The 19905-nt window shown below is 42.8% G+C and overlaps 1 protein-coding gene across 5 annotated transcripts in view; it reads left to right on the top strand.

Moving 5' to 3' along the window:
- The window catches only part of abr (ABR activator of RhoGEF and GTPase), a 94488-nt gene that overhangs the window by 32425 nt on the left and 42158 nt on the right, over nucleotides 1–19905 (top strand). For 3 of the 5 annotated variants that reach the window (XM_061752535.1, XM_061752537.1, XM_061752538.1), the window contains exons 2-10: nucleotides 2855–3036; nucleotides 7214–7312; nucleotides 8312–8497; nucleotides 11356–11463; nucleotides 11953–12013; nucleotides 14228–14280; nucleotides 14950–15090; nucleotides 16971–17092; nucleotides 17792–17960. In XM_061752535.1, coding sequence (XP_061608519.1) covers nucleotides 2855–3036; nucleotides 7214–7312; nucleotides 8312–8497; nucleotides 11356–11463; nucleotides 11953–12013; nucleotides 14228–14280; nucleotides 14950–15090; nucleotides 16971–17092; nucleotides 17792–17960 — 1121 coding nt within the window. Of the gene's footprint in view, nucleotides 1–2854; nucleotides 3037–5730; nucleotides 6002–7213; nucleotides 7313–8311; nucleotides 8498–11355; nucleotides 11464–11952; nucleotides 12014–12259; nucleotides 14135–14227; nucleotides 14281–14949; nucleotides 15091–16970; nucleotides 17093–17791; nucleotides 17961–19905 lie in introns of those variants that run through there. The other 2 variants (XM_061752539.1, XM_061752540.1) reach the window with 2 other exon arrangements.

The raw sequence follows: 19905 nt of genomic DNA, 5'->3' as shown, positions 1-19905 counted from the left end.
AATACAGCACTTACCAAAGTGCAGTCAAATGCCCATCTCTGGTTTGAATGATTGCAAGCACAAACAGCGACCCACTCGCTCAATGTTTTCCCTCTTTGAAGCCATCGACTCTATGACTCAGTTTGATGAGCATCCAGTAGTAAGCTCTTGTGTGGACCAATGGCAGTCAACAAGTAGAAAGTGTGCGTCATATGTCAGTGTCCTTGCCACAGAAATACAGCCCGGTTATTGAGAACTGAGAGGTGGCTGAAGCGCTGTCCATCAGAAGAGGCGACCAGCACAGAAAATGTGAGGCGACCTTGGGCCTGAGGAAGCTTGCCTTCACTTTTGGAGTTCCTCATGTTAAGGGTTGTCATGTTAGCCGCAACTACATAACGGGCTTAGCTTGCGGCCTTTTTCCGTGGGGACGTTACAGTAGTATTCATGTTTATGCGTTGGCTATTGGGTTCCCGAGTTGTTGGTGAATCTTATTGTATGATAAGATTTTGCCTGGGTGATCGGATTCCAGACTGTGTATATGGAATGTGCCTTTTCTGCTTGCTCCGACTTGGCCTCATTAGTTCATTTTATATCATGCTTTTTTTCCCCCCCCTCTCTCCTCATTGTCATGGAATAGTTGGAGCCTAGCCCAGTTGACTTAAGGTGAAAGGCCGATTGCACCCTGGACTCATTGCGTTCATACTCTTCGGGCAAATTAGAATTTTGAATCAGCCGAGCATACTTGCGCTTGACCGTGGGAGGAGGGTAGAGTACCTGCTCTCAAGTATGCTCCCCACATGTGCCACTGTGCTGCCCTCCTTGGCATTATCTCCTGTTTAACCCCACGCCGTATTCAAGCGCAGTAATGTGTGCATGCTTTTGCTGAGTGAACATTAATGACTGCTTTGCACCAATGAATCCTTCCCACTGAACGATAGCCGCCTCTTGGCTATTTGAACAGCATTGATTTTTCTCCCGTTCACATATTGTCAATGTATAAGCAGATACAGCCTACATTTAAGCCTGTTGCTTCTCTTCATCGTGAGGTTGAACAAAACACTGAAGGAGTATTGAAAAGAAGGATTTTTGGAGGAATTTTCTTATGGTGGTAATTTCCTCGCAGTATGAATCAAGCATCAATCTATCTATTTATGTGGAAACCTGTCAAGGCATGTGATTCATTTATTTATTTATTTTATTTTTTTTGTGGTGAAGAAGCACGAGGACCACGCTGACCATTTCATAGACACAAAGACTTATTTAAGCCCAAATGATTCTTGTGACTCACATTAATAGTGTACCACTGACAGCAAAGTGCATGTACTGCTATACATGCACTAAACCACAAATGTGGTTCTTGTGGGCTTCAACGGATTAGCTCCGCTTTATCGTCACCATGCGAACTTCACGACTGGCTAACTCTGCTGTGCGCAGTACTGAATAGACTGCTGAATGATTTCTGTTGCCTATTGATGTTTTTGTCTGTTCTGCCTATTTGGCAAATGGAAATGTCCTTCATCTGACCACAACAACGAACGAATGCTTCTCTCTTATTTGCTAACCTGCTTTGCCTAAACTGAGCTGTAGTGTAAACACTTGTCATGTTTTGCAACAGGAACAAGTACATTTTATGAATTGGCCATGAGCTTGAAGAAAATGCACGTAAAGGTATTGTATATTATATAAACGTGTCAATCTCACAAGAACTGTATTGAAAGCAGCAAGAGGTGGAAGGATGGCAACTTATCAATGCTTGTTTACTGTCACACAGATGTATTGATTTTATTTTTTTGTGCTTCAACACCCACGAATGCAGCATATGTCAGCAGTTTGCACAACTGCTTCGAATAAACCGTAGTAGCTGTGACTTTTTCTAGTTCGTGTGCAATTAACAGATGGAGGGATTTATTTTCCCTGCATCGACTAGTGCCTGGTGTGATCACAGCGGGTTATGATGCGCGTCAGACGGCTGGGTGCCGGACACTCGGCACTCCGAAGTGTGACGGTGTGTGCCATCCCGATGCAACCGGAGGAGCTCAATCCCTGTTTTCATGAGCCGCTGGCCATCTAAGCTGGCGGTGTGAAAAGGGCAAGGGTGTTTCCTCACTGGATATCGTTCAGCTTGTGTGTGATTGGTCAGCATTTCAGTGAACTCTCCAAATGAACTGAGACGATGCTAACTTAGATGCTCTGCGGAGGTGCTCACAGGTTGATTCTCCACAGTGGTTCACTTCGCTTGACGTTTTAGGGATGGCGACGTACAAATGGATAAAAACTCAACAGTGCAAATATTTTATGGGGAGCTGGTGCTGTTTAAGCTCGTACCGAATACTGCACTTATGTTTTATATATATATATATATATATATATATATGTTATATTCAGATGGAAGCACAATTTGTCTTGTTTCATGCTTTATGATCTTAGTCAAGTATTTATTTACATATACTATATATAATTTGTCCGGTTTCCTCCCACATCCCCCAAAACATGCGTGGTAGGTTAATTGACAACTCTAAATTGCCCGTAGGTGTGAACGTGAGTGCGAATGGTTGTTTGTTTGTATGTGCCCTGCGATTGGCTGGCAACCAGTTGTGGGTGTACCCCGCCTCCTGCCCGATGATAGCTGGGATAGGCTCCAGCACTCCCGCGACCCTTGCGAGGATAAGCGGCTCAGAAAGTGGATGGATGGATGGATGAAATGGAAGTAATATGGACATAAAATGACATTCCTGTGTGTGTGTGTTTCTCCCACTGAATTTGATTATTCCATCATCAACATCACCAAACCTTCATTTGGTTGTTCCCACTTTGCCTGCAAAATGTCCCTTTCCTTCATGGGGAGATGCCAACTCTGTGTTACTCTTTCTGACAGACTTTAACTACAACACAGATGGCTACGAGGGGGACGGCGCAGAGGATGGCAAGTCTCAAGATGGCTCGGAGACACTGCCCTATATAGATGAATCCCCCACCATGTCTCCCCAGCTGTGCACACCCCGAGGACCAGACGGAGAAATGGTCTCCCCCACTCCACCAGAGAGCCTTCTGCAAGGGGTAGGAGAGCGCACACGCACTTGACATATTGCCACAGAATAAAATAATGTGTGAGTTGGGACGCAAAGAGGGTTGTAAATGGTCACACATCACATTTTGAGGTAAATACACTTGAGGCCATTGATCACCATTCGGTTTCATTGTCATCATCATTAGAAGTGTCACAGTGGATTTATTCACTCCAAGTGTCTGTCTCCTGCGGGCTGTCAATCGTTTCTTCCTGAAGCGACGCGCCGGATCTTGACCTTCTGTAATTGTTAGCGATTAGCCACATTAGTTGAGTGCCTGCAGCACATTGCAGGTGGCTCTTTCAGTTCAGCAGGAAATTACGAGTCATGCGGAGGGGGACTGACGCCACAAGCACCAATTTGCCAGTTGGTGTGGAAGCCGTTCATATTTGGGAGTTCATTCACAGTTAACTAATTTTGGTTATTTTCTTTTTTTGCCCCCTGACGCATTAATAATGCCCTATAGGTTTCACACCCTTCAAAATGTTTAGAAAACTACATATTTGTTTGTCACAAATAAGATGATCTTCCTGCTGGATCTATGCAGACTCCTAGGAAACAAGGCTCCAGGATTTTACACCAGGATCTTAAAAGGCTCCCACAAGTGTTTGGAATTCTTGAAAATGAGAATTTTATTTTAGAATATGCTTATAAACTTCAGACAAAGTCCATCCATCCATTTTCTGAGCCGCTTCTCCTCCTCATCCTTTGGGGGATGTGGGCGGAAACCTTCTCAAAGTCCAGTTAAAATCCACAGCAGATATCTTTGACTAAATAGCGCTATTGTTACTGCTAACACAAAATGCATGTATGTCACATTATATGGAGACTCTAAATTGCCCATAGGTGTAAATGAGAATGTGAATCAGAATATCGTAGAAACGTTTAGTTCATTAAAAAAATGATATCATACAGATGAATTAAAAACATAAGAAAATACTTTTCAGAAGACCAATTCCTACCCATTTCTTTATATAAATTTTTAGTTTGTTATATAATACAGTATTTTAATTTCTTAATATGGTACATTTTTGTCTATAAGCTATCATCATCAAAATGATTAAAATAAATAGTAAATAATGAATAAGCAAAAAAGAAGTCCAAAAGTAAATGTAAAACTTTTTGCGACGTTTTTTTGTTTGTTGGTGTGCCGTGAGATTTTTGGAATGTAAAATTGGTGCCTTGGGTCAATAAAGGTTGGGAAAAGCTGCTTTTATTAAACCTACGGAAAGTGGTGTGAAACTCCAGTTCATTTAGGTTTTTGGTGGTTTAGCCTTGATATGGATTTGATCTTGAAAACGGCACTTACCCTTTTCCTGAGAAAATATTTCCGTTGCTATATTTTGTCAGTCTATTGTGTTGCTATGATTGGCTACCTGCTTGTCAGATGTTTGCAGGTCACAGTCTGTGCGTGCATGCATGTGTTTGATCGTCTGTGATTAAGTGTGCTTCAGCACCCAGGGGGGAGGCTCAGTGGGAGTCATTTCCAACCTGCACTCGACTGTCCCGCTCTCAAAGCATGAAAACCTTTGTACACATTTTTGTGTAGTTTTGAATGACTGACTAAATATAATTGTCTGTTATTGTTTTTGTTCATTGTCATCCGTTTCTAAATATTAATATTAATATTAACAAGTCACTTGATAAGTTTCATTACTTTCACAGATTGAGCTTGTTTTTGGAAAAGGTCTCCATCTAGCGGCATGACGCGGTAGGAGCAGGTCAGAGGACACTTCGACTTCCAAGCTAAATCAACCAATTAGCAGAAGAGTTTCTGATCTATTGCAGAAAGGATAACTACTTGGAATAAAATGCGATGTTTCTATTTTCTGAATTTATTTTAATCGCGCCATGCAAATATTCAGCATGAGATGTATGTTTGATGATACGAGCTCATTTACTTTCAAACAAAGAATCACTTCCAAATTCCTTTCCATACCATCTCTTAAGTCCAACAAATGTTACTTCCTCACTTTGCTTCAATGTCTGAGCTAAACTCGCACAGATTTTGCAACATTCGATGGCACAAATGGCCTGCAAATGAGGCTCGGGGCCCACGGAAGAACAAATGTCGAATATTCTAGTTGGGGAGTGGGGAGGTTCATCTGGAGGGAACCTGGAAGAGCACTAAGTGGATGTCACTTCCTGGTGAGAGCTTCTGGTAAATGGACAGCATTCATTCACAAATGCACTTGCTGAGGAGCCGACGCGTCTTAAGTCTTTAGTTCACTTCTAATATTTTGAAGTATTGTACTTCTCCCTCAGGGGAATTGTTAGATCTGTTGCAGTATGTGGCCTGTAATTGGAACGAGCTGCCACAGTTGCACATGATCTGCCCTCAGCTCAACATCTGAGGCTCTAAGCAGATCAATAGCAGGGCAACCGAGTGTGAACGTGTGAGAGGCACGCGCAGCGAAATACGCAAAGAGGCGAGAATGCGCAGGCCAGGGAAACTACGTGGTTGCACGATGAGGAAGTGGCTTTTTGCCTGAACAGAATGAAGAAAGAAGAATTGTTCCTTGAGTGAAGTACTAGTTGAAATGAAACCACCTCTGCTGCCATTGAGGAAGTGAAGGAGCAGCACTGTTGCGAGGGGAGGGGAGGGGCGGACGCGGTGGGAGGGCAGTCCTCGTCGACCATAGTGGAACAGTGGCACCGCACACATGCACACCAGGAAGCCAAGCAGAGGAAGGGGGTAGGGTCGAGTAGGCGGGGTCATCTGTCTTCACTCTCGCCGTCCGGACGACTCGCACGGGGTGAAAAGACCGATGTGTCCGGGCAGGCCCTGTTGAAGGCAAACACGAGCAGGAAGAGGAGAGCGCAGGATCGGGGAGCGAAACATGGAGGAGGAAGAGGAGGAGGTGCTGTGCTATCTGGACAGGGTGCTGGAGGAGGAGGTGTTTGAATATGGAGACGCGGAACTGGAGCCCATCACTCCGATACGCCGGCAGTTCAAGGTGAGAAAACCAGGCTGCTTGTACTCGGTGACGTGGAGTCATTTGTTTTGTTTGGATGGAGCGCGCTGCAACGTGGGCCTCGGAAACAACTGCACAGCGTGTGTGTGACGTATCGGTGTGGCCTGCCGAGGCAGAGCGCATGCTTCTTCGCTGCTACTTTTTGGAAGAGGCCGAGAGTGGCGCAGGTTGTCATGGAAATGGACTCTCATATGTTCCTTGCCTTGGCCTTCTTACTTTGTACAGCTGAGGGAAAATAGACTCCCTGTCTTTTCTCATCCTGCTGCCACATGCTCGCCACCAAAGGAGTGAACTTTTACACGTCACCGACATGTCCAGATCCCTTTTAGTTGTCTGTGGTTATTTTGACAGAGACACTTTGTTCATACAAACGAACAGCAAGCTAAAAACTCCACAACCATCATGGGGATCCACTTTGGTTACTTGGCAGTTATTTTAGAATACCCTGATAAGATTCAGAGTTCAAAACATTGTTCCTCGGAAGCCCTCTCCACGGGCATAATAATAATAATAATGCTTTGTGAGATATGAGCGACGGGAGGGGTTCTGATCTGGTCATTAAGTCATGACCCACTTTTATAGAAGTCGAAACAATCATATTTATTCATCCAAAACAATTATATTTGTATCTATCCATCCATTGTGTTCTCAAACCTTTTAAGCCAGTAACATCTTCAAATATTCTTAGCCCTCCAAGTACCACCATAATGCCAACCAATAACACAGTCCCATATAGCAGGCCAAGAACAAGCTAGAGGTTTTAATCCTAAGAATTAAAACCGTCTAGTTTTTAATGTCAGACGGTGTGGGTTAAAATGGCAACATTATAGCTTACACCTTTTATCATCGCAAGTACACTGATATCTTGGTTTGGATTGAACTATTGTTAATGATTCATCGCACACTGTTGCTCTTTGTCCTCCATTGAGCACATATGTGACACTTCAGAGACCATTTTCTTTATCGCATTCAACTGTGAACTCTGTCGATTGAGGATAAAGTGAGCAGTGATCCACTGTCAAACCGAGACTTTTTTCCCCCAGTGTGACCTGATATAGTAAGTTCAGTGGAAATGAGCCACTTGGGAGGTGGCGAAAAGGAGTCCTGGGCACAAATACAGTATGCTTCTAAAGCATCATGTATTGCATGGCATATTAATGTAATATTACAACATGAGTTGGTTTTGTCCAACAGGGAGGCATTGAGAAAGGACTCGAGATGAAGAAACTGGTGCTCTCTGGTTTCTTGGCCAGTGAGGAGATCTACATTAACCAACTGGAGGCCCTGCTACTGGTAAAATACACAAAAACATAATTCCTCTGCACCATCTGGTTTATGTTAAAAACATTTCAGTTTCACGTCAAGTATGAATTTTGGATGGCAGCATATGTTGCTCCAAAACCTGGATGTACCTTTAGTTTCAGCAGTAATGGTGCCTTCAGAGATGTGCAAGTTACCCATGCCACGGGCACCAACAGTCTCCCATACCAGCACAGATGCTGACTTTTGAACTTTGCGGCAATAACAATCAGGATGGTCCTTTTCCTCTTTGACCCAGAGGACACAACGTCCATGATTTCTAAAACAATTTGAAATGTGGACTTGTGAGACCACAGCACACTTTTCCCACATGGTGTCGGTCCATTTCAGATGAGCACAATTGGGCACAGAGAAGACTGCGGCGTTTCTAGGTGGTGTTAGTATATGGCTTTCGCTTGGCATGGTAGAGTTTTAACTTACGTTTATAGCTGTAGCAACCAAGTGTGTTAACTGCCAAGTTTTATGAAGTCTTTCTGAGCCCACGTAGCAATATCCTTGACACAATGATGCCAGTTTTTAATGGAGTGCCGCCTGAGGGATCAAAGGTCACGGGCATTCAATGTTGGTTTTCGGCCTTGCTGCTTACGTACAGAGATTAACAGAGTAACAATTTTGAAAGAACTCGTTCTGATGTAGTGCTGTTGTACAGCTGCAGTTATACATTTATTCCACAATGAATATCTCCCCGGCACTGGCAATCAACTTGAGCACTATTATGAAGAATATCCCGGTGTAACTAATGTGATGTAAGTTTTTTTGGTTTGTTTGTTTGTTTGTTTGTTTTTTTGTATTTCTGTAGTGAGAGAATGTCTAAAACTAGGGCGTGATCACACTTGCTTCGTGGTAAATTTGATTTAGCTTCTGCATCTCTAAATGACTGTCGAACCAATCGCTGGAACAAAAGTCCCAGTTAACGCACTGTTATCGGACACCAGTTATGTTGACTGAGTCTATGTGTCCGTGCGTGTGCAGCCCATGCGTCCCCTGAAAGCCACAGCCACCACCTCGCAGCCCGCCCTTACCGTCCAGCAGGTCGAGACCATCTTCTACAAAATCCAAGACATCTTCGAGATCCACAAGGAATTCTACGATGCCCTCTTACCCAACATCCGGCAGTGGGATGAGAAGGTGACTGTGGGCCATCTGTTCCAGAAACTGGTGAGTGCAATATAGGTCGACTCCAGGGAGTTGGTTTCCGCTCATGTAAATGATTGGCGAGTCGCTTGTTGTGAATCAATCTGTCATTGTTATGTCTGTCATGTTTGAGTAGGGATGGGCATCTTGATGGGCTATGCACATGTACGTTAGATGATACCACTCGATGCATCAATTAATTGTTTTCAAATATTATTTTAAAGCATTTTAGAAAGGAGAAAATATTAAAATGTTTTTCCACAGATGTATATTTAGATCAAAAATCCCCACATTGATTTAACAAATAATATTGAAAATGAAAATGCTACGCAACACATAGTACCACTGAGACCACAATTCAGTTGGGACTGAATCGACGGCGCCTCTGCTGAAGTCGCTTTGTTTAGTTCTTTCAAGTCATCAACTGGCAATTCCACCCAATCAACAGTAGTCTCCAGAAACACACGCTGCAAGACGTATACACCACAGTGTACACAGTAAACAGAATCAGATCAAATTTCTTTTTATACATGTACAGTGTGTGCGTTCACAGTGAGGGTGATGGATGACGTTTTTTACTTTACCATAATTTGATTTGCAAAATAAAGCTACTGTAGATGGCGTAAATATTCACACAAACCTCAGTAGAATACAATACAATTAACTACAACCTCATTGTTAAACTGTACTGTTAAATGAGTACTTCTCTGACACTGTCAATCAAACTGAGCGTCATTCCGCTTTGTAAATGCAAAGTATTGCAAACAGCTCCCGTATTGGATATTACGATGTTGCGTGAGTGGTCCAAATCTTGTGGCGTTTACTTTATATTTGATCCACACTCTGGCCAAGACACTCCACCAGTTGCTGTCTTTCTACTCACTCCTCAGAATTCCTTGCAGATATTTAAAATATTCTTTACATTGACACTTTTCAAATCAATAAATGCATTGTATTAATTACCTGCATTTAACTTTTAGCAGTGTAATTGATGCGGAAGCTCTGTGGTTGTATTTGTTATACAAGAATACAGTATACCCATGTCAGTAATTCTATAAGACTCAAAACATTTAATTAGCAATTGATGCAAAGCCAACTGTGATAACTCAGAGACGGTGATTGCCAATAATACTAATTGTTAGTTTTTGTTGTTGTTGTTGTTAGAAAAAAAAAATGGGCGCTTTTATGTATACGTCGTGTAATCCTAGTAGTAGTTACTGTAAAGTACGTAACCTTCCTCACTGTTAGCCCCTGGAGTCGCTTCACCGAGTGGCACCCGTTAGTGTTGTTTTTAGTTCCCATCTGTGCTGCGTGCTCGGGCATATCATGTGGCAGCGTGCAGCATTTAGTCAGGATGGCAGAGCCACGGTGCAGATGGCAGCGTCATTAATTGGCCTCTTCCTCACTTGTGCTTGTCAGTGGCATGCCCTCTGAGCACAAAGGGGAGACATTAGTAAAAACAGTCAGCTACAGAACAAAAAAAGACAGCTACAGCTCAGTTTTCACGCCTTTCCCCCCCCCCCACAAGAAAAAAAGATATCAGCTGTGGCCTGCACTTTAATTGCGCTCCCAAATTTATGAAATCATTGGCAGAATAAAAACAAGGGTGATTTAACATAGATGTTCATCAAGTGATTTAACTCTTGCTCTTTCAAGACACTTACTGCAATCCATGCAAGAGCTCCTTCTAAACTCAATAGACCTCTATTTTCTGTTGCAATCTAAGGGGAACAGGAAGGAAAGGACATGAAAGTAGCAGAATAAATCACTCTATTCAGTTGGTTCCAAACTCCCTGCTCAAAAAGGCATGCTGTCTTTCCCACAAGCCTTTAGCATGATGCGTATTCATGCAGTGCCAGTCTGCAGCTTGTGCGAATTCAAGACGGGCAAGGAAATGTGGAAGGATGAGCACCATCGCAAAGGCATTATAGGAAACCCATTAGCCGGTGCACAAACTATAAACTGAAAATGTGCAGTCAAGCAAACATTAAAGTCAATGTTTCATTTTGTTTCAACCTATTTCACACAATTATATATATATATATATATATATATATATATATTTGTGTGCGTGTGTTTAATGAAGTGGCACTGTGGAGGACTGGTTAGCGAAGCCGCCTCATAGTTTTGAGGAAGCGGGTTGCAATCCAGCTTCGCGTTTGTAGAGTTTGCATGTTCTCCCCGTGCCTGTGTGGGTTTTTTCCGGGTACTCCGGTTTCCTCCCACATCACAAAAACATGCATGGTAGGTTAATTGAAAACTCCAAATTGCCCATAGGTGTGAAAGTGAGTACGAATGGTTGCTTGTTTATACGTGCCCTGCGATTGCCTGGCGACCAGTTCAGGGTGTGGCGCCCTGCCTCTCGCTCAGAGTCAGCTGCGATAGGCTCCAACACGCCCGCGACCCCAGTGAGGGTAAGCGGTACAGAAAATGGATGGATGTGAGGAAAAGCGGAGTACCTGGAGAAATCTCAGGCAGGCACGGGGAGAACACGCAAACTACACGCAGGCGAGGCCGGATTGGAACCAGAGACCTCAGAACCGTGAGGCAAATGTGCTAACCGGTCGTCCACCAATTCGCCGCCCTGACCAATTATGTAATAAAAATATGAAATTGAACAAAGTTGGCCATAAGATGTTTCCACCCTGCAGTGATGATAGCTTCCTTACAGTTGTGAGGTTGGAATTCTCCCCGAAGTCCGCTGAGTTAGTTTCAAGCTCACTCACGACCGTAATGAAGACGAGCACGATAGACAATCGTACGACTTCATTGGCATTTGAACAATTCAATTCATTGTTTTTGTTTCCCTTCCCCATTAAACGATAGAAAGCAAACGTCCCATTCCCCTGGTTGCTTTATTGACTTGATTTGATGTGTCCCAGGCCAGCCAGCTGGGCGTGTACAAGGCCTTTGTGGACAACTATAAGGTGGCGCTGGAGACGGCTGAAAAATGCAGCCAGGCCAACAGCCAGTTCCAGGAGATATCGGAGGTATGTTATTCTTAAAACTAGACTGGATTATCAATTCGTTTATTTGCAGTACCTTTAAAGTACCACGAACATTTCATTTGAATACTGCATGCATCTGCTTTTTCTCTGGTTGACAAAACGTCCTGAGCAGAATGAAATATTACATGTGCATGTGACACAGTGAAGGGAAGCGGACTGACTTCGAAAAGACTTTTTTCCCAACAGGAAGCAGTGTTTATAGGAATGTGAGTTTGTTTCTAAAATGGGAAAATATTCTCAATATTTTTCCTTCAATCTTTGGTAGACCTCCAGTTGTCCTCATCGGGTCTTGAACGTAGGACGCAAACCATGTAATGCATGTCGGAGGGTATTGTTTGTCTGTATATCAAGTTAGATGTTCCGTTCAGACAAACTGCCAATATTTGTATTACTGTATTACTCAGTGTTGTTATATGAATTATCCACACGAGAAGGGCGAACATCATTCTGACACTCCTTTTTTTCGTCTAGAACCTCAAAGTTAAAGGTCCTAAAGACTCAAAAGACTGTACCTCAACAGTCACAATGGAAGGTAAGTGTTGCGTCGCAGCATGAATGCATTTGGGCCGTTGGCGCTTTAAGACTTCAGTCCTGCCCCTTCCTGAGTGCGTATGCAGTGGGGACTTGAGGAAGCGCGCACACATACACATACACACTAACGCTCTCGCCGACTCCGTGTCTGGCAAAGTAGGCAGTATGCAGGAGGATTTATTGACGAGAGGAGAAGATGGAGCTGCTTCTGGTCGTCAGACTCTGTTGTAACTGCACATACGGTAAAGCCTGTGTTGATATTTTAGTGTTTTAGTGTTTATTTAGTGTGGACTGTTATTGACAACGAACATATTGATTACCTCATCTACCATATGATGCTCTATAGAGGGGGGCAGATTATTTACATATATTGGCTTTTTACCGGTGTTTATACAGCATTGGTCTAGTTAATTGCTGCGATGATGTCGTTTTTGTCTGTGTGGTTAAGTAGCATTGATTCATTAGAGTACAATGAGAAGTTTATTTTATTTATTTAGTTTCTTAAGGTCCATTAGAATATTTCGTCCCTGTCGGGCAGAAACCTTATATGTCCAAAAAGACCATATTTGATAGATTTAATATTTTTTCACAAATCGACACTATTGGTCTGTCCCCACCGTCGTGGGCTGTTATTTTTTACGCTTTGTTAACCAATTTAAAGTGGTGAAAGTAGCTTGAGAACAAATCTACTAACGCTCTTCAGTGCTCAACTGTTTCAGAAGTGTTGTGAAACTCCGCCTCTTCCTTCACTCTGCTTTAACTGCGTCACATTATTCCGCCTCAACATCGAAAGTCTGCATGGTTTTTAGAACTTATCGAGTGAAAATAGTTCAGTTACATACATTTGAGCAAGCCATAATATTCTAATTAGATCAGATCGGTGTAAAGTGTAGTTTCAATTCATCTTTTCGAACTGCCCTGTGAACTGCGATCTCTTGTTTATAAGGAATAACTATACAAACACACGCATCATGGCATGCATATAATAATCCACCGGTCAACAAAGTGACTAATCAGAGCCTTCATTGAAAACAAATGGTAACGGCGAGGTGGGCGAGCAAAACAGTGGGAGAGTCACCGGACTAGCCGATTGATATGTGCTAAATGATCAATAAAAGTCAGATTTTTACTTACTGGTACTTAACATGTTCACCTGCGCGTTGATTTCAGGTTGACTTCCCCTTACATTTAATCTCAAACTAGCTACATAACTTTCTTACCACGTCATTCTGATTGGTTCTCATATCAACCCTCGCAGAACTGGAGCTCGAGTCGGTGTTTGCATATACGTGTGTAAAAAGTATAGCTGAGCCTGCGTGAGCGTGTACATTTGAATATCTCAGAAGAACTGAACCTGGTCCCAGTGGGTTTTCACGCTCTCATACGGCAGAGTTGAAATGGAAGAAAGGAGACGGAAATAAGTGGCGAGGCAGCTGAGCACTGAGCTGCTCAAAGAGTGACGTTTAGTGTTGTTGATGTGTTTTACCTGTCCGTGGGAGCAGAAAAGGACCTCCCCTACACACTGCGTCTCTGTGTTTGACTAGGTTAGCCTCTCTGGTGTTTAAAAAGGTTGCTTGATTTGACTCTTTTGTTTCAATGAGACGACTGATATGCCTTTTATACAGAACATCAGGCCAGACCTTCTGCATCCTTTGACCTCACCACTAATGTATATGCACCAATAAGATAATGCAAGGGCCTCACTTACAAAAGTAGAGTGTTAGTAGAGTGGTTAGACAGTGCACTGCATCACAACAAGAAGTGTATAATATTTTGGGTACCTTATTTGTGACATAAGAGTACAGCTGTCATTGTTCCGTCATGCACATTTTGCTTGTCTAGAACCTCAATAGATTGTGCAGGCTTACTTAAAGTTGTGGCTGGTGAGTGTAGAACATCTGTGAGCCATCTCCCGTTTTTGTGCTTTGCTGTGGGAGTTTCTCGCCTCGAACTGTGAGGCCAAAGAGGCTGCTCTTCACACGACCTTAACAGCAAAAAGCTGAACCTGCGACCTGCGTCATGCAGACGACGGTGTGTGCATGTGTGTGCGCGCGCGCTGCATTTCCCCTTGCTCGCGCCATCAGATGTGTTGATCTCATCAGAAATCTTTCAATGGTACCAGGTCAAGTACATGTCTCATTCAGGGACACTTGAGTATGACGTTAGCTTGTTGCTAAACGGAATGCGAATGTGACGGCTTCTTCTCTCCACACAGCTCTTCTTTATAAACCCATTGACCGTGTGACAAGAAGCACCCTAGTTCTTCACGTGAGTACACGCACCCGCTACACCTCGCTTAGACTAGATTTACGAATCCAAGTGCCAAAATCCGATTTAAAGCCTTTATCCAATTTTTTGGACTATTTATGGACTGTGCACCTGGAAATTAGTCGCAGCGCTCCACTTTTCTTTTTTGTCCCCCTCATTTTATGTTACAGCCTTATTCTAAAATGGAATACCCGTCATATTTCCCCCCCAAAATTCTACACACAACCTCTCATGAAAAAGACGACAACATTTGCAAGGGACAATAGACAAAATAGCCCAAAGATAGGTGTGCCAAGTGTACGTCATTATATTAATTGCTGCCAAAGGTGTACTGAGTAAAGGCTGAGAATACATATGTACATATTTCTGTTTTTTGTTTTGCACCCCCCTCCCCCACCCCAAAAAACACACTTTCACCTTGTCAATTATGGTGTGTTATGCGTATAATCTTTTTTTTTCATTACGCTACCATGGCGCCTGTCTGAATAGAGAAATTCCCAAATCTGAATTGTATCACATGAACAATGCGGCCTTAAGATGCCAGCGACTTCTTTTAGTATGTTTGTGTTCTCAAGGCAATACGAACGAAAGGTCAAAAGAGGCAAATGTGTCGTTCTTGATAAACTCATCCTTTATGTATCTTTCTAACCTTTGACGTATGCACTGCAGGATTTGCTGAAACACACGCCAAAGGACCATCCAGACTTCCCTCTCCTGCAGGACGCTCTGCGGATATCTCAGAATTTCCTCTCCTCCATCAACGAGGAGATTGACCCTCGCAGAACTGCTGTCACTACACCCAAAGGAGAGGTGTGTGTGTGTGTGTGTGTGTGGTCGAAAGCACCTACATCACATTTTGAATGAGGTTGCAACCTACACATTACTATCGTCGTGGTTTTAAGTTGGCATACCGTGGCAGAGTCACTGATGGTGCAGCGGTACACTCGCCTGACTTTGGTGCATGCAGCCTGGGTTCAGTTGTTGAATGGTTGTCCGTGTCTATATGTGCCCTGTGACTGACTGGCGACCAGTTCAGCGTGTTGTCCGCCTTTCGCCGGGACAGGCTCCAGCGCCCCGCGACCCTAACCAGGATAAGCGGTGGGTACAATGGATGGATGGATGGACGGATACCCTGGCAGAATTTGTCAAATGTGTCGCAAAAGGACTGATCAGGCAAAACGCATTTTATTTTTCAAACTCAAATTGTGCTATAAGGCCTTTCATCATAGCACAGTCATTAAACAACACACAGCAATAAAGACAATAATGACATGGTTCTCATTCAGTCATCAGTCACATTTCCCCCAAAATTGCCAATATTTTACAAGTTATGCTTGGCTATGTAAAATTATGAGCACCGCTGTAATATTAAAATGACAATTTTGGGCTATGAAAATGTATTTGAGTACAATGTAACAAAACAGCATCAACAAACATTAAATCAGTAGAAGGTTTGTCAATCAAAAAAAATGTCAATCAAAACTTGTTGTCAGAGTGATGCTAGTCTGCTCGTCTGCAAGTCCTGAGCGTTGTAAAGGAACCCGTGAGCACCGACCCCATCCAAACTCAGCTCAGTGGTGCAATGGTTTGCGCTGCCCGTAGCTATATGTCTGCTGTCTGCTGCTTTGCATGGTGTGCTGGACCGCAGTGGTTCTCAAGCTTTTTACACCAAGTACCACCAAAAAAATGCTTTTCATTTTCATTTCAAGTACGCTCATCGTGACAAACAATAAAATACACTAGCGTAGTAGGCCTAAGTGCGAATAAAAAAAAACCGCCTAAGAATTATTTATTGTAAGCCATTGTGCACAGTTTGAACTGAACTTTAAAATGTATTGCAATCAAAATAAAGTACGTAAAGATTCAATGCAAATGTACCGAACAATTAAGTACAATGAAATTGTACTTGGTCAGTGATTCATTGGCATACCACGAGAAGGAGCCCGCGTGCTACTATTGGTTCCAATGCCACACACATCAAAACCAACATTACGTAATCATTGTTACAGTACAAGTCAAAAGTTTGAACTGACGTAGCATGCACAAATGTGGACCAACATATGACTGGAAATGAGGACAAGCAGCAAAGAAAATCGTTGTATATACTCTGTCCTCAGATGACTTTTTCATATATTTTGCTCCTGTTTGAGAGACAGCTCAGCGAAATAGTGGTTCGTACATCTGCCTCACAGTCGAGAGGTCTCATGTTCGAATCTCGGCTCAGCTCCCCTGTGTGAATTTCACATGTTCTTGCGAGGGTTTTCTCATGGTACTCTCTCTGGCTTCATCTTCCATTCCAAGAAGTCCTTGTTCCATACTCTAAACTGTCCATAGGTGTGAATGGTTTGCCTCAGCGGGCCCTGCATTTTAGTGGCGGGCACTCACCCATGACCCTAATGAGGACAAGCGGTCTAGAAAATGGATGCAGGGATGCGTCTATGTAGCTAAAAGCAGTCACTCTACATTTGGGATGCATGCTGTTAGTTTGGTGCCTTGTTTTACAGTAAAAGAAGGCCATCGAAGGAAAATATTACAGTACTAAAACATTGAATAATTGTGTATTTGGATGCTGTTGGAGCCTCATTTCTTTCCCTTTCACTTTGTTGCAATGTAAGATCACTGCATATACGTAAAGTCGTGGAAAAAGTACTCCTCATGAATGTCAAGTCATATTTGGTTTCTTTATTCAGGCTCGTCAGCTGGTGAAGGACGGCTTCCTTGTGGAGGTGTCGGAAAGCTCCAGGAAGCTGCGACACGTCTTCCTCTTCACCGACCTGCTGCTCTGTGCCAAAATGAAAAAGACCTCTGCTGGGTGAGCTTTGTTTCATCGTTCTTTCATTTACAGTCTGTAGACATGCACACGTCAACTGGTACAATATAATTAGATGCAATATAAGACTGGCATCGAAATGGTTTTCCTTTTTCATGCGACTGAGGTAACCAAAATATCAAACACATTTCAGGTCTGCATCGCTTCACGCGACAACCACAGTTATTCACATGTTGTGAAATGAATACCTCATTTTTAGACAGAATAGACATCGGGCATTGCTCATTGGTACTTACTCTGTTCAAACTGGCTCGATTGGCTTACCGCAAGAAATGCTCATTTGAAGGAAAACCAAAGCCAGCTTGCTGTTACATCTCCAAAGAAATCATGTTTGATCTCGAAAATCTTTCAGTTGAATTGAAAACAAAAACATGTTTTTGTATCTTTTCGAGGTGGTAGTTTGGATAGAATCATAATGCTGTCATTCATTCATTCATTGAATTGAATTGAATTGTTTCCTTTCTAATCAGTCGCGTCGGGCTTGCCTTTTATTATTTACCTATTGTATGTCCAAGTCTGATGGGTTAATGAATGTGTACAAAGTATACAGTCGATATCACAAGAGGTCACAGTTCTGGTGAAACAATGTATTTTGGATATATTTATCTATATCCGTGTACATGATGACATTTCAGATGTTCTGACTGATGTCGTGGTTTCATTTTGTTTGTCCCTCTGCAGTCGTCACCAGCAGTATGAGTGCAAGTGGTACCTCCCTCTTGCAGGCTTGACTTTCCAGACACTGGAGGAGTCTGACTCTTGCCACAGCATCCATGTCCTCCCTGAGCACGAGATTGAAGAGATGAAGATTAAGATCTCACTCTTAAAGAGTGAGATACAGAAGGAGAAGGTAAGCGTTGGTCACTGTCATTTATAGTATAATTCCAGCAATAAAATAAAAAGACACTGTATGCTCGACCCAGATTTGTTTTTGGACACCCTTTAGGCTACCTATCAACATTTGAAAACAATTCAGATGATTGATTTATCCAAAAAGGACCAATGCAGTTCACCGGGAAGAGCCGGTTGGGCGTTAATTGGAAACCCTTGTATTGCTACACTCTTTGTCCGTGAATAATTTTTTCATTCCGATGGAAGATCTCTGATCAACTGTTTACGAGTGATGTGATCTATTCCGATCGAGTATATACATGTGCACTACAGTTAATCGGAGCAGCCGTATGACGTGTACATTGACGTAGACGTCCCGTCGTTTGTCAAGATGGTCAGTCATCTATTTAGCACAGTAGTTGGGATTGATTTTTACACTTTTATTAAATCAACAGCTTGATTAAAAACAAATTACACGCAGTCAAAACCATCTCCATCGCATGCGATCTCTGATTGGAAGCCGCCATATTTACGTGCATAAACGGTGGCATCACGGTGAATTCTCGTCAAGACGGAGCCCCGTTCAATTTTTTTAAAAATTTGATTTCATTTGTATTCTTTTTTTTTTTTGGACAATTGTGCAAAAAGATGCAGAGTCCTCTATCAATTACAGCAGTTTCAAATGACTAATAGAACAATAGTCCGGTGCACAATTGTGTTAATGGTGCAGATGCTACTCTGGCATGAGTGGCCAGTATTGGTCAACAACAGATATGCGAATAGTGCAGAGTGGCCAGACTACTACAGTGACTGCACGAGTAATGGATAACTGCCCCGACAGAAATGTGACAACAATTGGCAGCATGTTACAATGGAATTATAAGTGAACTGTTTAAGAAGTTGATGGCAAGAGGCAAGAAGCTGTTGGAATGTCTGCTCGATCTAGTTTGCATCGATCGGTAGCGCCTACCTGAGGGAAGGAGCCGGAAGAGCCGGTGACCGGGATGCGGAGGGTCCGAGAGGATTTTGCACGCTCTTGTCTTAGTTCTGGCAGCCTGCAAGTCCTCAAGGGTGGCTCGGGGGGTAACGACAATCCTTTCAGCAGTTTTGATTGTCCGTTGCAGTCGGAGTTTGTCCTTCTTTGTAGCAGCACCGAACCAGACTGTGATGGAAGAACACGGGACCGATTCGATGACCGCTGTGTCAAACTGCCTCAACAGCTCCTGTGACAGGCCGTGCTTCCTCCGAACCCGGAGGAAGTACAAAAAAAACCTTGTTTGATTAGTGTGCAGAATTTCAAAACCTTCATTTATCCAGGTTAGGCCAGTCAAAACAGATTGTCACTGTCATTGTCAGACTTCTACGTTAAATAAGGCAAAATCAACGACGCCGACGATCTTGAATAAATGCTCAAACACTTTTGCATAGTGAACTGCATTGGATAAACATTAATCGGAATTCTTTTGGAAATGCAATTATATGTTACATGCATAAATGTAAAGCGTGTCCAAGAATAATCTGACACTTTGTCAGAGTGTCTTTGTATTTTATTGCTGTAATTATACTACACTCCATATAATAGTGACCTTAAGCTGGATATCAAGGCTATCGAATAAATGCTCAAAAGCTTCCGAGGTTCCCCAGTCACAACACTGAGAAGAGAGAACCTAAACATGGAAGGAATACAAGAGTGTTTCTATTTGAAGTGCACAGTAGCGCCTTCCTAAGGGCTCGCAGGAAACAGTGGTGTCACCTTGACCAAAATTCCTTCGCTTTCTGAACTCCACATTTCTTCCAGAGTGACCGAGGTTGTTGTTTTTCTGGGCTCACGAGTACACCATTACTGTGATTGCTATGAACAGTATGAGTAGATGAAAGACCAAATTTGCCTCGCTGATGCCAAAATACCCTTGTTCATGTGTGTGTCCCGTTTATTAAAGACAAGAAAAATAATAAGAATCTTC

The sequence above is a fragment of the Phyllopteryx taeniolatus genome, chromosome 17, assembly GCF_024500385.1.
Source record: "Phyllopteryx taeniolatus isolate TA_2022b chromosome 17, UOR_Ptae_1.2, whole genome shotgun sequence".
In the NCBI taxonomy this organism is placed as follows: Eukaryota; Metazoa; Chordata; class Actinopteri; order Syngnathiformes; family Syngnathidae; genus Phyllopteryx; species Phyllopteryx taeniolatus.
The sequence above is the reverse complement of the archived record's forward strand: the minus strand, read 5'-3'. Positions and strand labels throughout refer to the sequence as shown.